General features: G+C 38.8%; 1 protein-coding gene and 1 pseudogene across 1 annotated transcript; one reads left to right on the forward strand and one right to left on the reverse strand.

Annotated features, from left to right (window-relative positions):
• Positions 1–2,881: 2,881 nt before the first annotated feature.
• Positions 2,882–7,593, reverse strand: LOC135675864 (transmembrane 9 superfamily member 3-like; annotated as a pseudogene).
• A 2,219-nt stretch (positions 7,594–9,812) lies between these two features.
• LOC103987084 (squamosa promoter-binding-like protein 16) lies at positions 9,813–12,227 on the forward strand. The gene is made up of 3 exons (XM_009405276.3): positions 9,813–10,407; positions 10,990–11,120; positions 11,301–12,227. The coding sequence occupies exons 1-3, from the start codon at positions 10,001–10,003 to the stop codon at positions 11,870–11,872; spliced, it is 1,110 nt and encodes a 369-aa protein (XP_009403551.2). The 5' UTR covers positions 9,813–10,000; the 3' UTR covers positions 11,873–12,227.
• The last annotated feature ends 1,906 nt before the right edge of the window (positions 12,228–14,133 follow it).

Consider the following 14,133-nt stretch of genomic DNA (forward strand, 5'->3'; position numbering starts at 1 on the left):
AGAATCAGATCATAATGAGATCGCGATAACGAGATCGATTCACTTTTAAGCATATATCACAAATAATCATGGTCATAGGTCACTCGAGAAAACATCAAGATAATCGGTCAAACTGATGTGTTGTATACCTATCCATATGATGGAGGTCACTAGTCTCACAACTATTCGTATGAGGATACTATGGATACAGTGCAGGTATTTAATGGAGAATGAGTTCACTAATTAATCTACTTACAGAATGTTAGAGAGTTGATAATACCTCAACAATTCTTTGATCCTAGTTGTATATTTGATCCTTAGACTTGAGACATAAAGGATGTCATGTATTAGTATTACACTTTTTGATACCGGACTTATAGGTCTAGAAGTTTCAGATCTAGCATAGCTAATCATTATGAGTGGCAGCTGATCATCCACTCTCGATGTTATAAGAAAAATATCATGTATGTTCTTGTTCGGGCAAATCTATAGCCAGAGTCATTCGAATTAAGAGAGAAAGAATTCTCCGGGAGAATCCAATTAGAATGAGACTTGAGTAAATTTTGTATTGGCCTGATAATACCATGCTTAATATACGGTCTCTAGGATATTATATTAATGAAGGACTATAGATACACGACAATTGAAGATAGACAAGTCCGGATTGAATTCCCCTATATCATTTGGGGATTACGACGTAGTGACATAGTACATCCATAATCGATGAGTTGAGTGAATTATTATGGAGATGATAATTCACTAAGACAGAGGGAGTTCTGACAGATATGACTCACGACCAGCTCAATATTGGGCCTAGAGGGTCATGCATATATAATAGGTATTGTAACGAGTAGAGGTTCAGATATAAGATATTCGCTGAAGCCCCTATCTTATTAGATATCCAATAAGCTCTTGAATTATTAGATCATGTGGATAAAATCCAATAAGAGACTATTGGATAGATATTCACTAATCTAATGGGCTTGGGTAGTTAAATAGAGATCCAATACCCAATAGGATAGGATCCATTAGGGTTAAATTGATATGACCTCTATAAATAAGAGGGAACTAAATAAGACATAGGCTAAACCTTTTTTTAGCTACCACATTCTATACTTCTCTTTCTCTCTCCTCCTCAACCAATAACCATAATTTGTGGCATATGGATACCAAGAAGGGGTGGCCCCTTCTTGATCATATGGATTATGCAGTAATTTAAATAGCGTCTTCGTAACGCCTGCCGTGTGGACCACCGCTAAAGATGAGGATAGTTGACTTCCTTCATCATCTTCTATAAATCTATAAGTTTTTAGGGATATATAATCTCCTTAGGGATATACAATCTCCTTATGTAACTTATATATGTGTGTGTGTGAATTCAGAGCACATACCACTCAAGAACTCTTATTTTTTATTTCTTATTTAGGCACTTTTAATTTTAAAATAAAAGTACATTATAATTCTTCATAAAGTCGTAAATTCGCTCGAAGGAAGGATCGATATTTCTTTGATCCCTTCCCTTCCCCCATACGGATCACAAAAAGAGTCCAATATAATTCAAGCACTCAAATGCTCATAGAAGATTGCACATCATAGTGATATACTTGGGACGTGACAATCATCATTGATGTTTGACTTACAAAAGTTGTATCGAGTTATTCTTGACACTAACCCTTTTGATGATCAACTTAGCTGAGTTAAAAAATAGAGAATTGAATGATACAATTGCATAGAGATGATTCTTATTTATAGGAAAGAATATCTAAAAAAGTTATTAATCAATTTTGAAAATCAATGACGATCATATAATTTTAGGAGCATGACCTATCGTGGTAGTTATCGATACGAAAGCAAGTTTAGTATCGACATGAAAACTTGTTGTAGAAATATGTTCGAATAACTCTATCATTTTCTCTGACATGGATGTTGACATGCGAGGGCTATGCATATTAGAAGATAAATAAATCAAGTATGGAGAATTGTTTGTTTAAGGAAAGAAATTTTGTTAGAATTTGATGTATTTTTTTTATATTTTGGTGGAAAAGTGTATAAAAAATACTCTAAATGCTCCTAAATATAAGTTTGATGTATTTTTATATTTAAGGAAAGAATTTCAAACCACGTAAATGATACCTAATATAAGTTTTCTTATTGATCTCTGCATATTTCTGTCGGTACGAACGAACGTCTTCTCTCCAAATGATGTCTTCTTCCAACCTCCATTGGTGTCCGCCATCTCTCTTTTCCAACATCTACCAGTGTCTGTCACCTGTCGCCTCTCTCCCTCAATTCAATCATGTCATTAACTATATCAGGAACATTGTCCTCGAGAGTAAGATGTTTAGAAAAGTGCTCAGCATTTTTCTGCCAAGGGTTGTGGTTTAGCAGTGAACATTCGCACCGCATATGTTTCACCACCAAAGGTAGATTAAGATGTCAAACAGAGCAATAATTTGCTTGTGTGTCGTGGGCATTCCACATGACATGACATCCATCACAAGTCCTTGGCAGTGAATGATAATGGGTATCATTTATTGTAGTTTTGGGTGGCAATGATGGCTGATGAGCTAAAAGAACAAACGATGCAGATGGTAAATTATCGATATTGATGAAAGATCACAAGACCAGCACAAAATTTGTGATGGAGAAGTCTCTGCTAGGAATTAAGAAACATCAGCTTCTTCACCCATTAATTGATACAAGAGATAAAAAGGGTGATTCTTGTAACCTGAGTTTCTAATGAACATTTCTCTTCTTTATTGCTCTTATCTTGCAACAAAGGATAAGATGTTGATGTTGCAAATTTTAGTTATGTATATATATATCTTGAAAGAGGTAAAAGTTACTACTTCAAGCATTTCCAACTTTATGATATTTTAGATTCTGTACACAGAAGAGAGATTAATCAAGAAAATATCACTATAAATTTGATGAGATTGCAACCCACATTCACTATATTTTTAGATAATTGATCAAAAAATGCATAAATAGAGTTGTTCCTGTGCGTTTTACGATGATTAGTACACATTTATAATCCTTCCATAACTCCAAAAATTCATATATAAGGTAATGAATACACTTAGGGTTTCTTCAAAGATGCCTCCTTGTCGCCGCTATTGGATGTTATCCCCATTCAGTTGAGATGTTTTGTTACAACGGCGAGGTAGTGGCCTCAAAGGTTAAGCAATTCTACTGCAGAAGCTTCTAAGGAGTGAATTATCCATGTTGTTGCATCAAGAGAAATGAGTAATCCAAGTGCTGTGATAAACATAAACTTCCTAATGACGGCATAGAAAGAAATGCTCGATGATTCGTACCTCGCAGCCTATTTTTGAAGCAACAGGCCCAGTCTGTTCAAGCTGCCATTACTCCTTGTCTCAAGGAAATTCCAGATTTCACAAGTTGATTCTTGCAATAGCATTCTTGAAACTTGATTTAGTACTGATAGGCTACTCACACTTGATGGATCGGTAGATGTGACGAACCAACAGCAAAGCAGTGCAGAAGCCAACCATACCAAGCATTAGGAAGAAGCCATAACAAATGTAAGCCATATAGCCGAAGAAGAAGGATGTCTGCATAAACCCAGACATATCTGATAGAGCATAGTAGTAGTACAAGCAGTATCCATATACATATAGGCCAGTTGATCCACTGCATATGAAAGACCTGCAATGGGTTAAGCAGGGCTCAGGTGAGGCATAGCTTAGTGCTATATTGGCCAAAGACCTGAAGACTGAGATCAAGATGGACCCTGAGTAACCATGGCCAGGCAATTTGATATACCAATTTGCATAAGGCAAGCTAGTTTCTAATTAAAGCATCCTTGATACCAAGAAAAATCTCTCTTGAATAGTCACCATGCAATCAATGCCTTCAGAAGCACAAATATGTAGTTAAAGAGTATTCTAGAAAGCAAAGAATCTGGCATAGGCAGCAAAATTAGTTGTCAAAAAGGTCTATATGCAAGTGCATTAGCATAAAAGCACACATAATTAGACAGTCCAGCTCAATGTGCTGAATAGCAAAACTGTAGGCTTACCTCCACCACCATTCATGATCTTTAGAAGCAAGCTGGAAGTAGGTTAGTGCAATGTCGATGATCGTGGTCACAATGAGGAGGATACTGAATACTATGAAAAGAATGCTATATATGGTGTAAATCCTGTGGCCCCACAAACTGCCAAAGATGTAGAATAGTTCAATGTAGATTGCACCGAAAGGCAGAAAACCAGCCATCACCATCTGTGGTATTGTTCCTTGGTACCAAGGCAGTGGTGGAATCTCTCTAGGATACTTATTAGTCTGACAACGGACTTGGAACTCAGTTTTGCTATTTTTACCAGCAATTCCACCCAAAACAAGCAACGGAGAGGTTGTCAATGTCCAAATGAGAACAATATCAACAATGGTTCCGAGCGGTAAAGCTGCAGCAATGCTATACACAATAGCTACAGTATTGAGGAAACAAATTCCTCAATACTGAGGCCCACTGAAGAGGCTTCTTGTCAACAGCAAATTCCTCACCTGCAACCAAACACAAAAGCATTGCAGCAAGTTTCTGATGATTATGCATGTAAAAGAGTACAAAGATTTGCATAATTAAAGGAGTGAAACAGCAGAAAGGAAATATAATGAGATGATGTCAAAGATAAAGGTCTCACCCACTACGTCCCTTCAAGCTGACAGTATAAAGAGGTAGCTGTATATCCCACAATACCAGAGGTAAGTGCAAAGATGACTACCATAGCAGTAAAAAGTGCCCCATGATTGTAAGGATAGAAAACCCCAACCAATGCAAGAATAAAAATGAAAACCATGCTGCAATGCATTTCAAGAGAGGAAAAGATTAATTTACGTAAACAACATCATTTGATAGAAGCTACAACAACTTAATATGCAACTTAACCCACAACTTCAGCTATGAATCATCAAAAACCTGCAACTGTATATAACAAAATCAAACTCTGCAATTCTGTTTTAGTGATAATCAAGTAAAACAAAACAAGATTTTCCAGAAAGACTCACAGAGCAAATAATTGTGTGCCAGAACCAAGACAAGAAGCAAAAATTGATTTGTTCTTTGGAAATCTAAAGACATCACCATGGATAGACTTCCACCCAGTCTCTTCTTGCTCCTCAGTCGACTCCTCATCATGGGCATACCTTAAAGAAACACAAAGAAGATGTACAAAGTTAACATATTTAGCCTGCATAATGTGAAAAAATCATAAGTCAATCAACCACAAAATGGAAACATTTTTGTAACCGAAATATTCACATGGAATAAACATGAAGTAAAAAACTCGTGTCACAATTACTGAACTGATGTTCGTTACAAAATTTGTTACTTATGCACATAAAACTTAAGTTTATACCAATGCAAATGTACAAGTCAGGTGTCATACGAAGCTGACTGACCCAGGAAAAATTATACAATGTATGAAATTATCAGCACAGCCATGTTTATAACTTTCAGGCATATATATGAAACCATGTATCACAGATTTAACAGTCAAGCCATGTTCAAGAATTTTTGACATGATCTTAGAGTTCCATCAAGTAGGTCCTATAATGGAAATTAAATTGTCCCTAAAAGATCCCAAAACCATCCTTAGTGTCTATATGAACAATATGATTTCTTTACGAGATGAGACCCAATTTAATATTGTTGCTTAACAAACCAACTAGATTATATTGCTTAATATACTTTTTCAGCTTCTCAAATGAGCTTTATGTAGGCTACGAGTAATGTTCTGAAAGTGGCTGAAGTATGTGAGCAATCACGGTACTGCATACTGTATGCAACTGTATATGCAGTCCTTATAAAATATAAATATATATGGAATAATGCATAATCTAGCTAAAATAAGAAATATATAATCATGTGCACATTATTCATTGGCAAGTATGAATTACAGTCAAACTACGAATACTCATTTAATAACCAGCATAAGTGATAAGCTATGAGAAGAGTGAAGATCAAAGTGATTAATAGTTTGTTTTACCATGCATAATAATACTAAATTAAGTGTTAGAAAATTGAAAGATATCTCACTTGACAAAATCATTCTTCAGCATGCGCATGGGAATTGTGGCAAGAAATCCAATCAAGAGAAGATTGTAACACGAGTTTAAAATTGAGAACCAATGAATCTGCAGATGATGCAGTTGTGAAGAGGTCAGTGAGTATTTCTCCATCCTCTTCTCAAAAGGTGTGCTTGTCTCCTTCCACTTGACAGAGTATGTAAATTCCACATCGATATCATTGTTCGGTGTGAGATCAACCAATTCAAAAGGATTGGCATCAGCAATAATCTCAATCACATGATCATCATTGTAAAACATATCAAAGTGAGTATGCCTGTAGAGGGAGTACTTGTAGCCACCCACATATTTGCCTTCCTCGTGAATCATCCCAAGGAATCCCCTGATAGGGAGATCATCATAGATCATATGGAAATAGTAATCCTTGGAGACAGCGCTCCTAAACTTCATCACATCTTCTTTTGTGAGCGTCTTCTTGAAAAGTTATTTGTAATCAATATCTCCTCGGAAATCAAGCTTGTAGGGGGCTTCTACAAGGCGATCCCCATTCAGAACTTCACCAAGGGTTGTTTTTTTCTCGGTGATGTGTTCTGTTGTCAATCTTAATACATAAATCAAGCGACATATAGAAAAAAGAGAGAAGAATATGACGTAGAAACCAACCTAGAGTGCAGAAGGGGAGATCAAAATAGCGTTATGTCTCACTGTGAAGAAAAGAAAAAGAATCAGAGAAGCTTCGAACTGAGAACGGTGGTACGAGAACCAGATCACGAATCATCTTTAACAAGTCGATAACTTAAATGCCTAGCTCTTACAACTGAGAACCATGGTTCAAGAACTAAATTATCGATCATCTTTTAACGATTTGAGAACTAAAAATATCTAATTCAACTCCAAACAAAGGGTTCTTGAGTTCTATAAGCCATAGGTTCTCCAACTTGTGAGACGTCGTCGAAAATCTATATATGATTAGAAAATCTACGTTTTCTGAATCTACAATCAAAATTTCATCAGATCAAACAGGTTGGCCGTCAAAGATAAACCACACCCAAAGACGAATTCAGCCACGAAAACAGAAAAGACGCATTTTCTTTTAAAAAACGATGGCCATTCACTGAATAAGGCCTAAAGAAAACACATTTTCTACAATAAATTACCTAGAATTCCTTCAACTTCACAAAATTTTCGAGCAAGAAAAGAACAAGGTTTAAAGAAAGATTGATCCCTAGCGACTCTTTTCTCCGACGAGATGGGAGAACGCTTCATTATCAAAAGAACCCATGAGACGTGTCAGATCGGAGGGTGAGGAGCCGAGACTGAGGGAAGGAAGGAAGAGACATCCCACCTAGGGTTACCGAAAGGGCCAACCCCGTTGGCATAGAGGGGGACAGGGTCCCCGTTCTTGTAGCGGTGGTCGGAGGGGTCCGATGCGACTCCGACGATATCCAAGCACAATGGCAGCAGCAGAATCGCCGCCGCCAGATCCATCGACTTCCTCCTCCCGATTTCTCTTCGTTGGATAGGCAGCCCGTGGAAGAACTAAACAGTTGGCAGTGGACAGAAAGCTTTGACTTTTCTCTTCTTAGTCAAATCACTTGAAATCATATGCACTAACCAACCCAATTATCTCAACAAGGCAAAATTAGATAGAATTTTATGAGACTAGAAATCCATTACAAAGCTAAAGGAATAGCCCATTTAAAATGCCATTAAATTTTTTTTATATTTTTCTTAATTTATATGAAACTTTGATTTGAAACGATACCATACACTAAAAATAATTTGATATAATTATTATTTTTTGGTCAATAGGATCTGTGAATTCCAATCGGTACTTAATGGGCCGCCGGATCCAACCGGGTCGGACCGGCCCCGTCTCGTCGCCTGCCTGCTTCTCCCACTGGGGGCACTGCTCACCTTGCCGCCGGGAACTCACGCCCTCGGCCACTAGCCGGCGGTAGCTGTTCTCAATGAATTCTAAATTCTACCATCCTCCGAGTTATTTCTTAACATGAAAAGCAATGAATGCTGCAAAAGATTGCCACATGAATGAAGCACTTACATAAAGCATGAGCATATACTGCCTGGTAGTCACATAAAGCAATGAGCGAAGTTCTCAGCTTTCTAAACTCTATCTATCTTTCAGTTTATGCATGTAAATGATAACCATTACTTCGAATAGTCTACTGCTAGGCATAGATAACACAGGAGGCTTGTATTTGTTTGATGAAGAATGTAACAACAGCCATGCTTCTCGTACTGCATGCAGCAACAGGTAGGGTTGGAGAAGAGAGGAGGTAGAGGAAGGGGGACTTGAGACTGGACTAGAGACTGCATGTCAACTTCCTCGACATCGAACCATCAAATCCAAACTCGAGTCCTCAGCGGTGAACCCTGGAAGGGCCCCAAGCTAGATTTGTGCGTCCAAGGCTCCTCCTCGTGTTTGCCACTTTAATCCTGACATGTCCCTTACGTTAAAAGGAAGGCCACAGCAAGCCTCCGATGCTGCACCTGCAGGATCTCTTCCCTCTCTAGTGCAGCCATACCTCGATATGCTCTACACCGTCACGTCTGTCTCTCGCATGACCAGCCTCTGAGAGAACACTCATTGCAGTGTCAGCCTCAATTATTTGTTGAGGACCAGGGAAGTGTCAGTTGCTCTCAATGCCACTGTATGTATCCTTCAACAATAAGTATTCATAAACTGAGAAAGGAGCAATGGAGCTCCTTTCTTGAGGGCATGAGCTGCCACAAAAGTGAATGGCCATGGCAGAAGATCCCTCCCTCCCGTCTTTAACAAAGTCGAGCTCTGAAAAGGGAGGGCTCTGGCCATTCCATGACTTTGAGAATAAGATTAGATCAAACTAAGGACATTGCTTTTGTTACTGAGAAGCCAGTTAATTTCCACCGGAATCTTGTGGCATATCTTTTGAGGAGCTCAGTGATGAGAATGTCGAGGTTATTTTCTCTATGCATGTAGTTTGCTGAGATTGAGAAAAGAAGATAAAGAGTAATTCTAGGAACTATTTGCTATATCAAAGGTTCGCAAGATATATAAGAATTAATGGCCCACATAAAGCTGAGGATGCCATTACATGTTAGGGCACAGGCAAGTGAAAGGTGTCGATGATCAGTGTGACCTTTATTCTGAACACTACCAGGGTGTTGCCACTGCTTTCTGCACCAAGAAATCTCGACATGGGGCCGCCCATATCTCTTTAGGAACAACTCACATCAACAAAATGCAAGAAGTAGTAGGGTTTATTAATTCTAAAAATATTTCTTTTATATATAGAGGATAATACACAACATGTATGTGAAGAAAAGCTTTGGGGACACGGTTGCAGAAGCGATGGTTGCTGACAGTTGAATGCGATCGGATCCAATTCCTTAAAATAATGTAGATCACAGGGGCCTTCTTCGGCTGGGGTGTTGCCACGTCGGCCGCCAAGGTGTGATGGGTGGGCGGCGTGTGGGAATTAGATTTTATGTCGAATTATGGAGGTTGGCGGGCATTAAAATAGCCTCAGTTGTTGTGCAGGGAATATTCCTTTCAGCTTTATAGATTTCTCGGGTGGTGTCGATGAAAGAGTAGAAGTTAATCCAGGAAGAAGAGGAGAGCAAAAGAGTGGAGATTCTACAACAAGTAGGGCACGTACAAAGGAAAGAGACAAGAGAGACACGTTGGCATAAGTGGAGGCATGGCGACAAGATGACATGGTCGTCCTTCTCCTCCTCCAACCTCCTCTGGTACTTTTTCCCCCAGCCTCAAAAGCTAAAAGCAATCACACCCTATCACTTCTCCTCCATGAAGATTTGTAGACAAGGGCACTCGTTGTAGTTGCAGTATAAGCCTCTCTCTCTCTCTCTCTCTCTCTGTGATTGTACCACCAATCATTCTCGTTCAAGCCTTTAAGATTGGTGGGAAGAGGCTTGTTTACTGTCAGATAGAAGAGAGGAGAAGGTTGCTACCATGGAGTGGAATGCCAAGATCTCTTCATGGGTTTTCCCAGAGGTTGAGCAGGTTGCAGACAAAAACATGGAGTTTCTCCTCGGGTCGAGCTTTGTCCTTGGAAGTCAGAACACTACTAGGATGGATTGCTCGGTTGATCTGAAACTCGGTGGCTTGGGTGATATCAGACCAGCAGAGAAGTCGAGAAGCCAACCTTCGATGACGACGACGGCGGTAGGTCCATCGAGGAGGGCTCGAGCTCAGGGGAACGCCCCCCAGAACGCATCGTGCTCGGTGGACGGGTGCAAAGCCGATCTCAGTGGCTCCAGGGAGTACCACAGACGCCACAAGGTGTGTGAGGTCCATTCCAAGACTCCAGTCGTCATGGTGGGCGGCCAGGAGCAGCGCTTCTGCCAGCAGTGCAGCAGGTAATGAACGTAACAGGTTATGACCCATTTAACTCGTCCATATGTTTCAGCTTTGTATGTTGAATTCTGATCTACTTAAATGTTAGAGATATTGCCAATAAATACATAAATACTATGACTGCTTATTCCAGAATTCGGCTACATTTGCTTGATCAGAGAAAATAAGGAAATAAATTCATCCTCTGTTTCCTGCCACCATCTTCCGTCTTTTTACTACATCTTCACTTTGTTCTTGGCGTGCGAAAGCTTCGTTATTAGCCCAAAGCTAACCTAGGCAACTTAATAAGGTTGACGAGCCTGTCCTTTACTCTGCCTCTTTCACTGTATTCTTGCTTTCTTCTGTTCTCTGCTTGTACGTTACTTTTACCTGAGAATATATATCTTTCTGTCAGATCTCTGTTTCTTTTACCTTCTTTTCCTGTTCTTTGGGAGAGAAATGGAATTTACTAGTGCATGATTTCTTTTCTGTGGCAACTCGATGAAGTTTTGCTTGATACGGCTCTCCTACTGCTTTATTAGCTTTCTCTCTGTCAACAAATTGGCTGCCTCTACCATTTGAGTGACTGTTAATGACTGCCACAGGTTTCACCAACTGGTGGAGTTCGATGAGGCAAAACGAAGCTGTCGGAAACGTTTGGATGGACACAATCGGCGCCGAAGAAAGCCTCCACCCGATTCCATTAATCCTGGGAGCTTACTTCCAAATCATCAAGGTTTGAATTGTGATCCAACACTGTAAATGAATAGAAACATGTATGAGTAGGGTTGGAGTGATGAGTGTCAGGACCTTCATCGGAACCTATAATTTCTGCACATTTCTGAGCTCACATAGCGTTCGATCGGTATCTGTAGCTGCTATCTTTCTCTGCATTAATAGTTTGTCTCATTTGCAGGCAGCAGGTTCTTGATGCATCCTCACCTGCTTCCAACTCCTATACAAAGGCACAACTGGGCTGGGATCATCGAATCCGAAGACATGCTACATACAAATCACTCGCCCCTAACGTTTGTCGACAGCAAACAACATCTCTCAGGCTCCTTCAGCAGCAACGAGAACAGGAAGCAGGTTCCTCTTCTGCAAGGCGACATCACCGGCTTCAGCATAACAACACGCCTGCCATTCCTCATGACCATATCCTCTTCAACAGCAGAAAGCAGCAGCGGCAACATTTGTGCTCTCTCTCTTCTGTCATCAGCAACAAAACCAGGCATCAACGCGGGCCAAATGCTGCCAGCTGATGGAGTTCCTATGCATCAGTCTCTGGTCTCAAGTCTTCCCTGCAACTCCAGCCCTCAAGCTTCGACCTATGTTTTGCCGACAGGGGTTTCTTGTTCAGGAGTAGAGGATGGGCAACTTATTGTTCGTGGAGCTGATGCCAGTCTTCACTGTCAGAGTGTGTTTCATGCAGGGGGTGAAGGCTCCTCGGACTGGGGATCTCAAGCTCCACCCTTTTCTTGGCAGTAGATTGTGCTGATAACAATCCAAGCTCTGACTCGGTTTGTCTCTTCATTTTGCAGCAGGTTTTGAAATGTTCTTGTCCAGCTTAGCAAACATAGAGAATCCAACTCATTAATGTGATCAGATTACCAAATGGAAATCATAATGGTTGCATATCTTTTGTCTTTCATGGTAAGATGCAGGAAGAAGTGACGTGACATCCTTAAAACACAAGAATGATGGATGGAGCATTTGAAAGAAAGTTGAAATGGCATCACATTGGAGATGTTGGCTGCCATTAAAGAGCCACTCTTCCCATCTTTTCATAATACTACTTGCTGTATAATACTTCAGATAATTTCTTTTATGGTCCTTCTCTGGTAAGTGCAAGAGTTGAGTGAGAAATAAGATATGGTTGCTTTGCTACTGCTGTGCATGAAGGGAGTTAGCAACATATGGAAAAGTGTGCATTAAGGTCCAAATACATAATTTAAATATAAATTTATATTTAATATCTTTAAATCATATTTAGTCTAAATGTTGATGCTATCTCAAAGTAACATTAGTATTTTAACATTTATCAGATACAAAAATATTTTTTTTAAAATTTAAAATATTTTATGATATTATCTAAAAGTATAATATTATCAAAATGATTTAATGAGAAATCAACATGAATTATGTATTTTATAAGGTAAAATTTTATTTATTCATCTTAAAATATTATTTTATATTTATTTATATCATTGTATTTTTTATTTATTCTATATTTTGGCTACACAATTTTTTTTATAAGATTACATGCATTCATTTATTTATTTTATATATTAATTTAAATTTTAAAAATGTGTATTTAATTTTAACTAAATATTAAAAATATTAGAAGGGTAAACTTTTGAAATATAATTTTATTAAATAACAGTTACATCTATTATTTATAAAATACTCAATAATTCATAATTGCATATTTTCACTCAGACCTATTTCTCCAACTATACATTAAAAATATAAATATATACCTTCACTATCTTGTGACACAAATCCTAGTATCTGCACCTCAATACAGTGAAAGAATAGAGTGTTCTTTGCCCATTATTTTGCACATTATCTAATAGTTTGATTTATCCTAATCTAATTAAAATAACAACAGAATCAAGGTTGATAAAAGAATGATTCCAAAGAAAAAAAAAATGTTAGACCTTAGCCTAAACTCATAATTGAATAGCTTAAGTTTTTGACACACACACACACACACACACTTCTTTCTAGGGTGTGGGGGGGGTGGGGGGGGTGGGGGGGGAGGTGGGGGGAGCATTTCATGCTGCCTAACTAGTGCTAAATCAACATGTAAATAATACATATGGCTCATACTCTATAAATAGCTTCTTAGTTGCTATCTTCAATACATAATGACCATGTTTATATAATCTATCTTCTATATTAGACATTCCCTACACATTTAAGGATACTTCTTGTGAAGGTAAAAGTGAAGTCACAATTGACTTTTCATACATTAGGAATTGATTCCTAAAACCAAAACCTATCAAATGTAAAGCTTCATTGAGCCCATTGTTTCCTCTCCAATTCCTATTAAGTTCTCAGGTACACAGTTTGCTCCACTACAACCTCTTCTTCCTTACATTTCCATATATGAGATTTGTGTAAAGGGAGTACTCCTACAATAACAATTCCTCCAAATAATACAAACATAACATTCAATAAGAGGTAACACTCATCTTGGAACATAAACAAGAAGAACAAATCACCTCAAATCTCTTACGTTGGCATGGATTGCTTTGTATCTATAGTTTATTTGATAACAAGATAATTATATCTTCTAATTAAATCAAGATTTGATAGTCATAAAACATTCTTATTAGTTAAACACGTCTCTCTCTCTCACACACACGATTTCTCTCAAGATTCCGTTCGACATGGCTCGGACGTTTGCGATCCGCCTGCAGCCTCTCCGCTCGACACGTACCCCGAACACCTTCAATTGGAGTTGCCACCGCCACCCGTCCATGTTGGTGTTGCGCCCGTCGCAGAGATGCCTGCAGACTCCCGCATAAATCTCACCGTACAAATGGCCTTTAACAGTGAAAAATCTCGATCGTGCTCATCTCGACCGTAGATCTTGTGCCTGCATGGAGATTTGTATGCGGAAATATTTTCAAGTATGGGAGTTTCCGCGGGTTAAAAGGGTGGTGACTTGTTAGGGTTAGGGAAGGTCACCCCCCACTTCCAATTTTCCTATAAATGGCAAATGGGTTTTGGTTTCGATTCCC

Source organism: Musa acuminata, chromosome BXJ1-6, assembly GCF_036884655.1.
Source record: "Musa acuminata AAA Group cultivar baxijiao chromosome BXJ1-6, Cavendish_Baxijiao_AAA, whole genome shotgun sequence".
NCBI classification, from domain to species: Eukaryota; Viridiplantae; Streptophyta; class Magnoliopsida; order Zingiberales; family Musaceae; genus Musa; species Musa acuminata.

What these genes read in the sequence shown, in the direction of transcription:
- LOC103987084 (XM_009405276.3), top strand. Translation starts at nt 10,001, where the DNA reads ATGGAGTGGAATGCCAAGATCTCTTCATGGGTTTTCCCAGAGGTTGAG. An exon ending in TTCTGCCAGCAGTGCAGCAG is followed by an intron (nt 10,408 to 10,989) that starts GTAATGAACGTA and finishes TGACTGCCACAG; the next exon opens with GTTTCACCAACTGGTGGAGT. An exon ending in CTTACTTCCAAATCATCAAG is followed by an intron (nt 11,121 to 11,300) that starts GTTTGAATTGTG and finishes TCTCATTTGCAG; the next exon opens with GCAGCAGGTTCTTGATGCAT.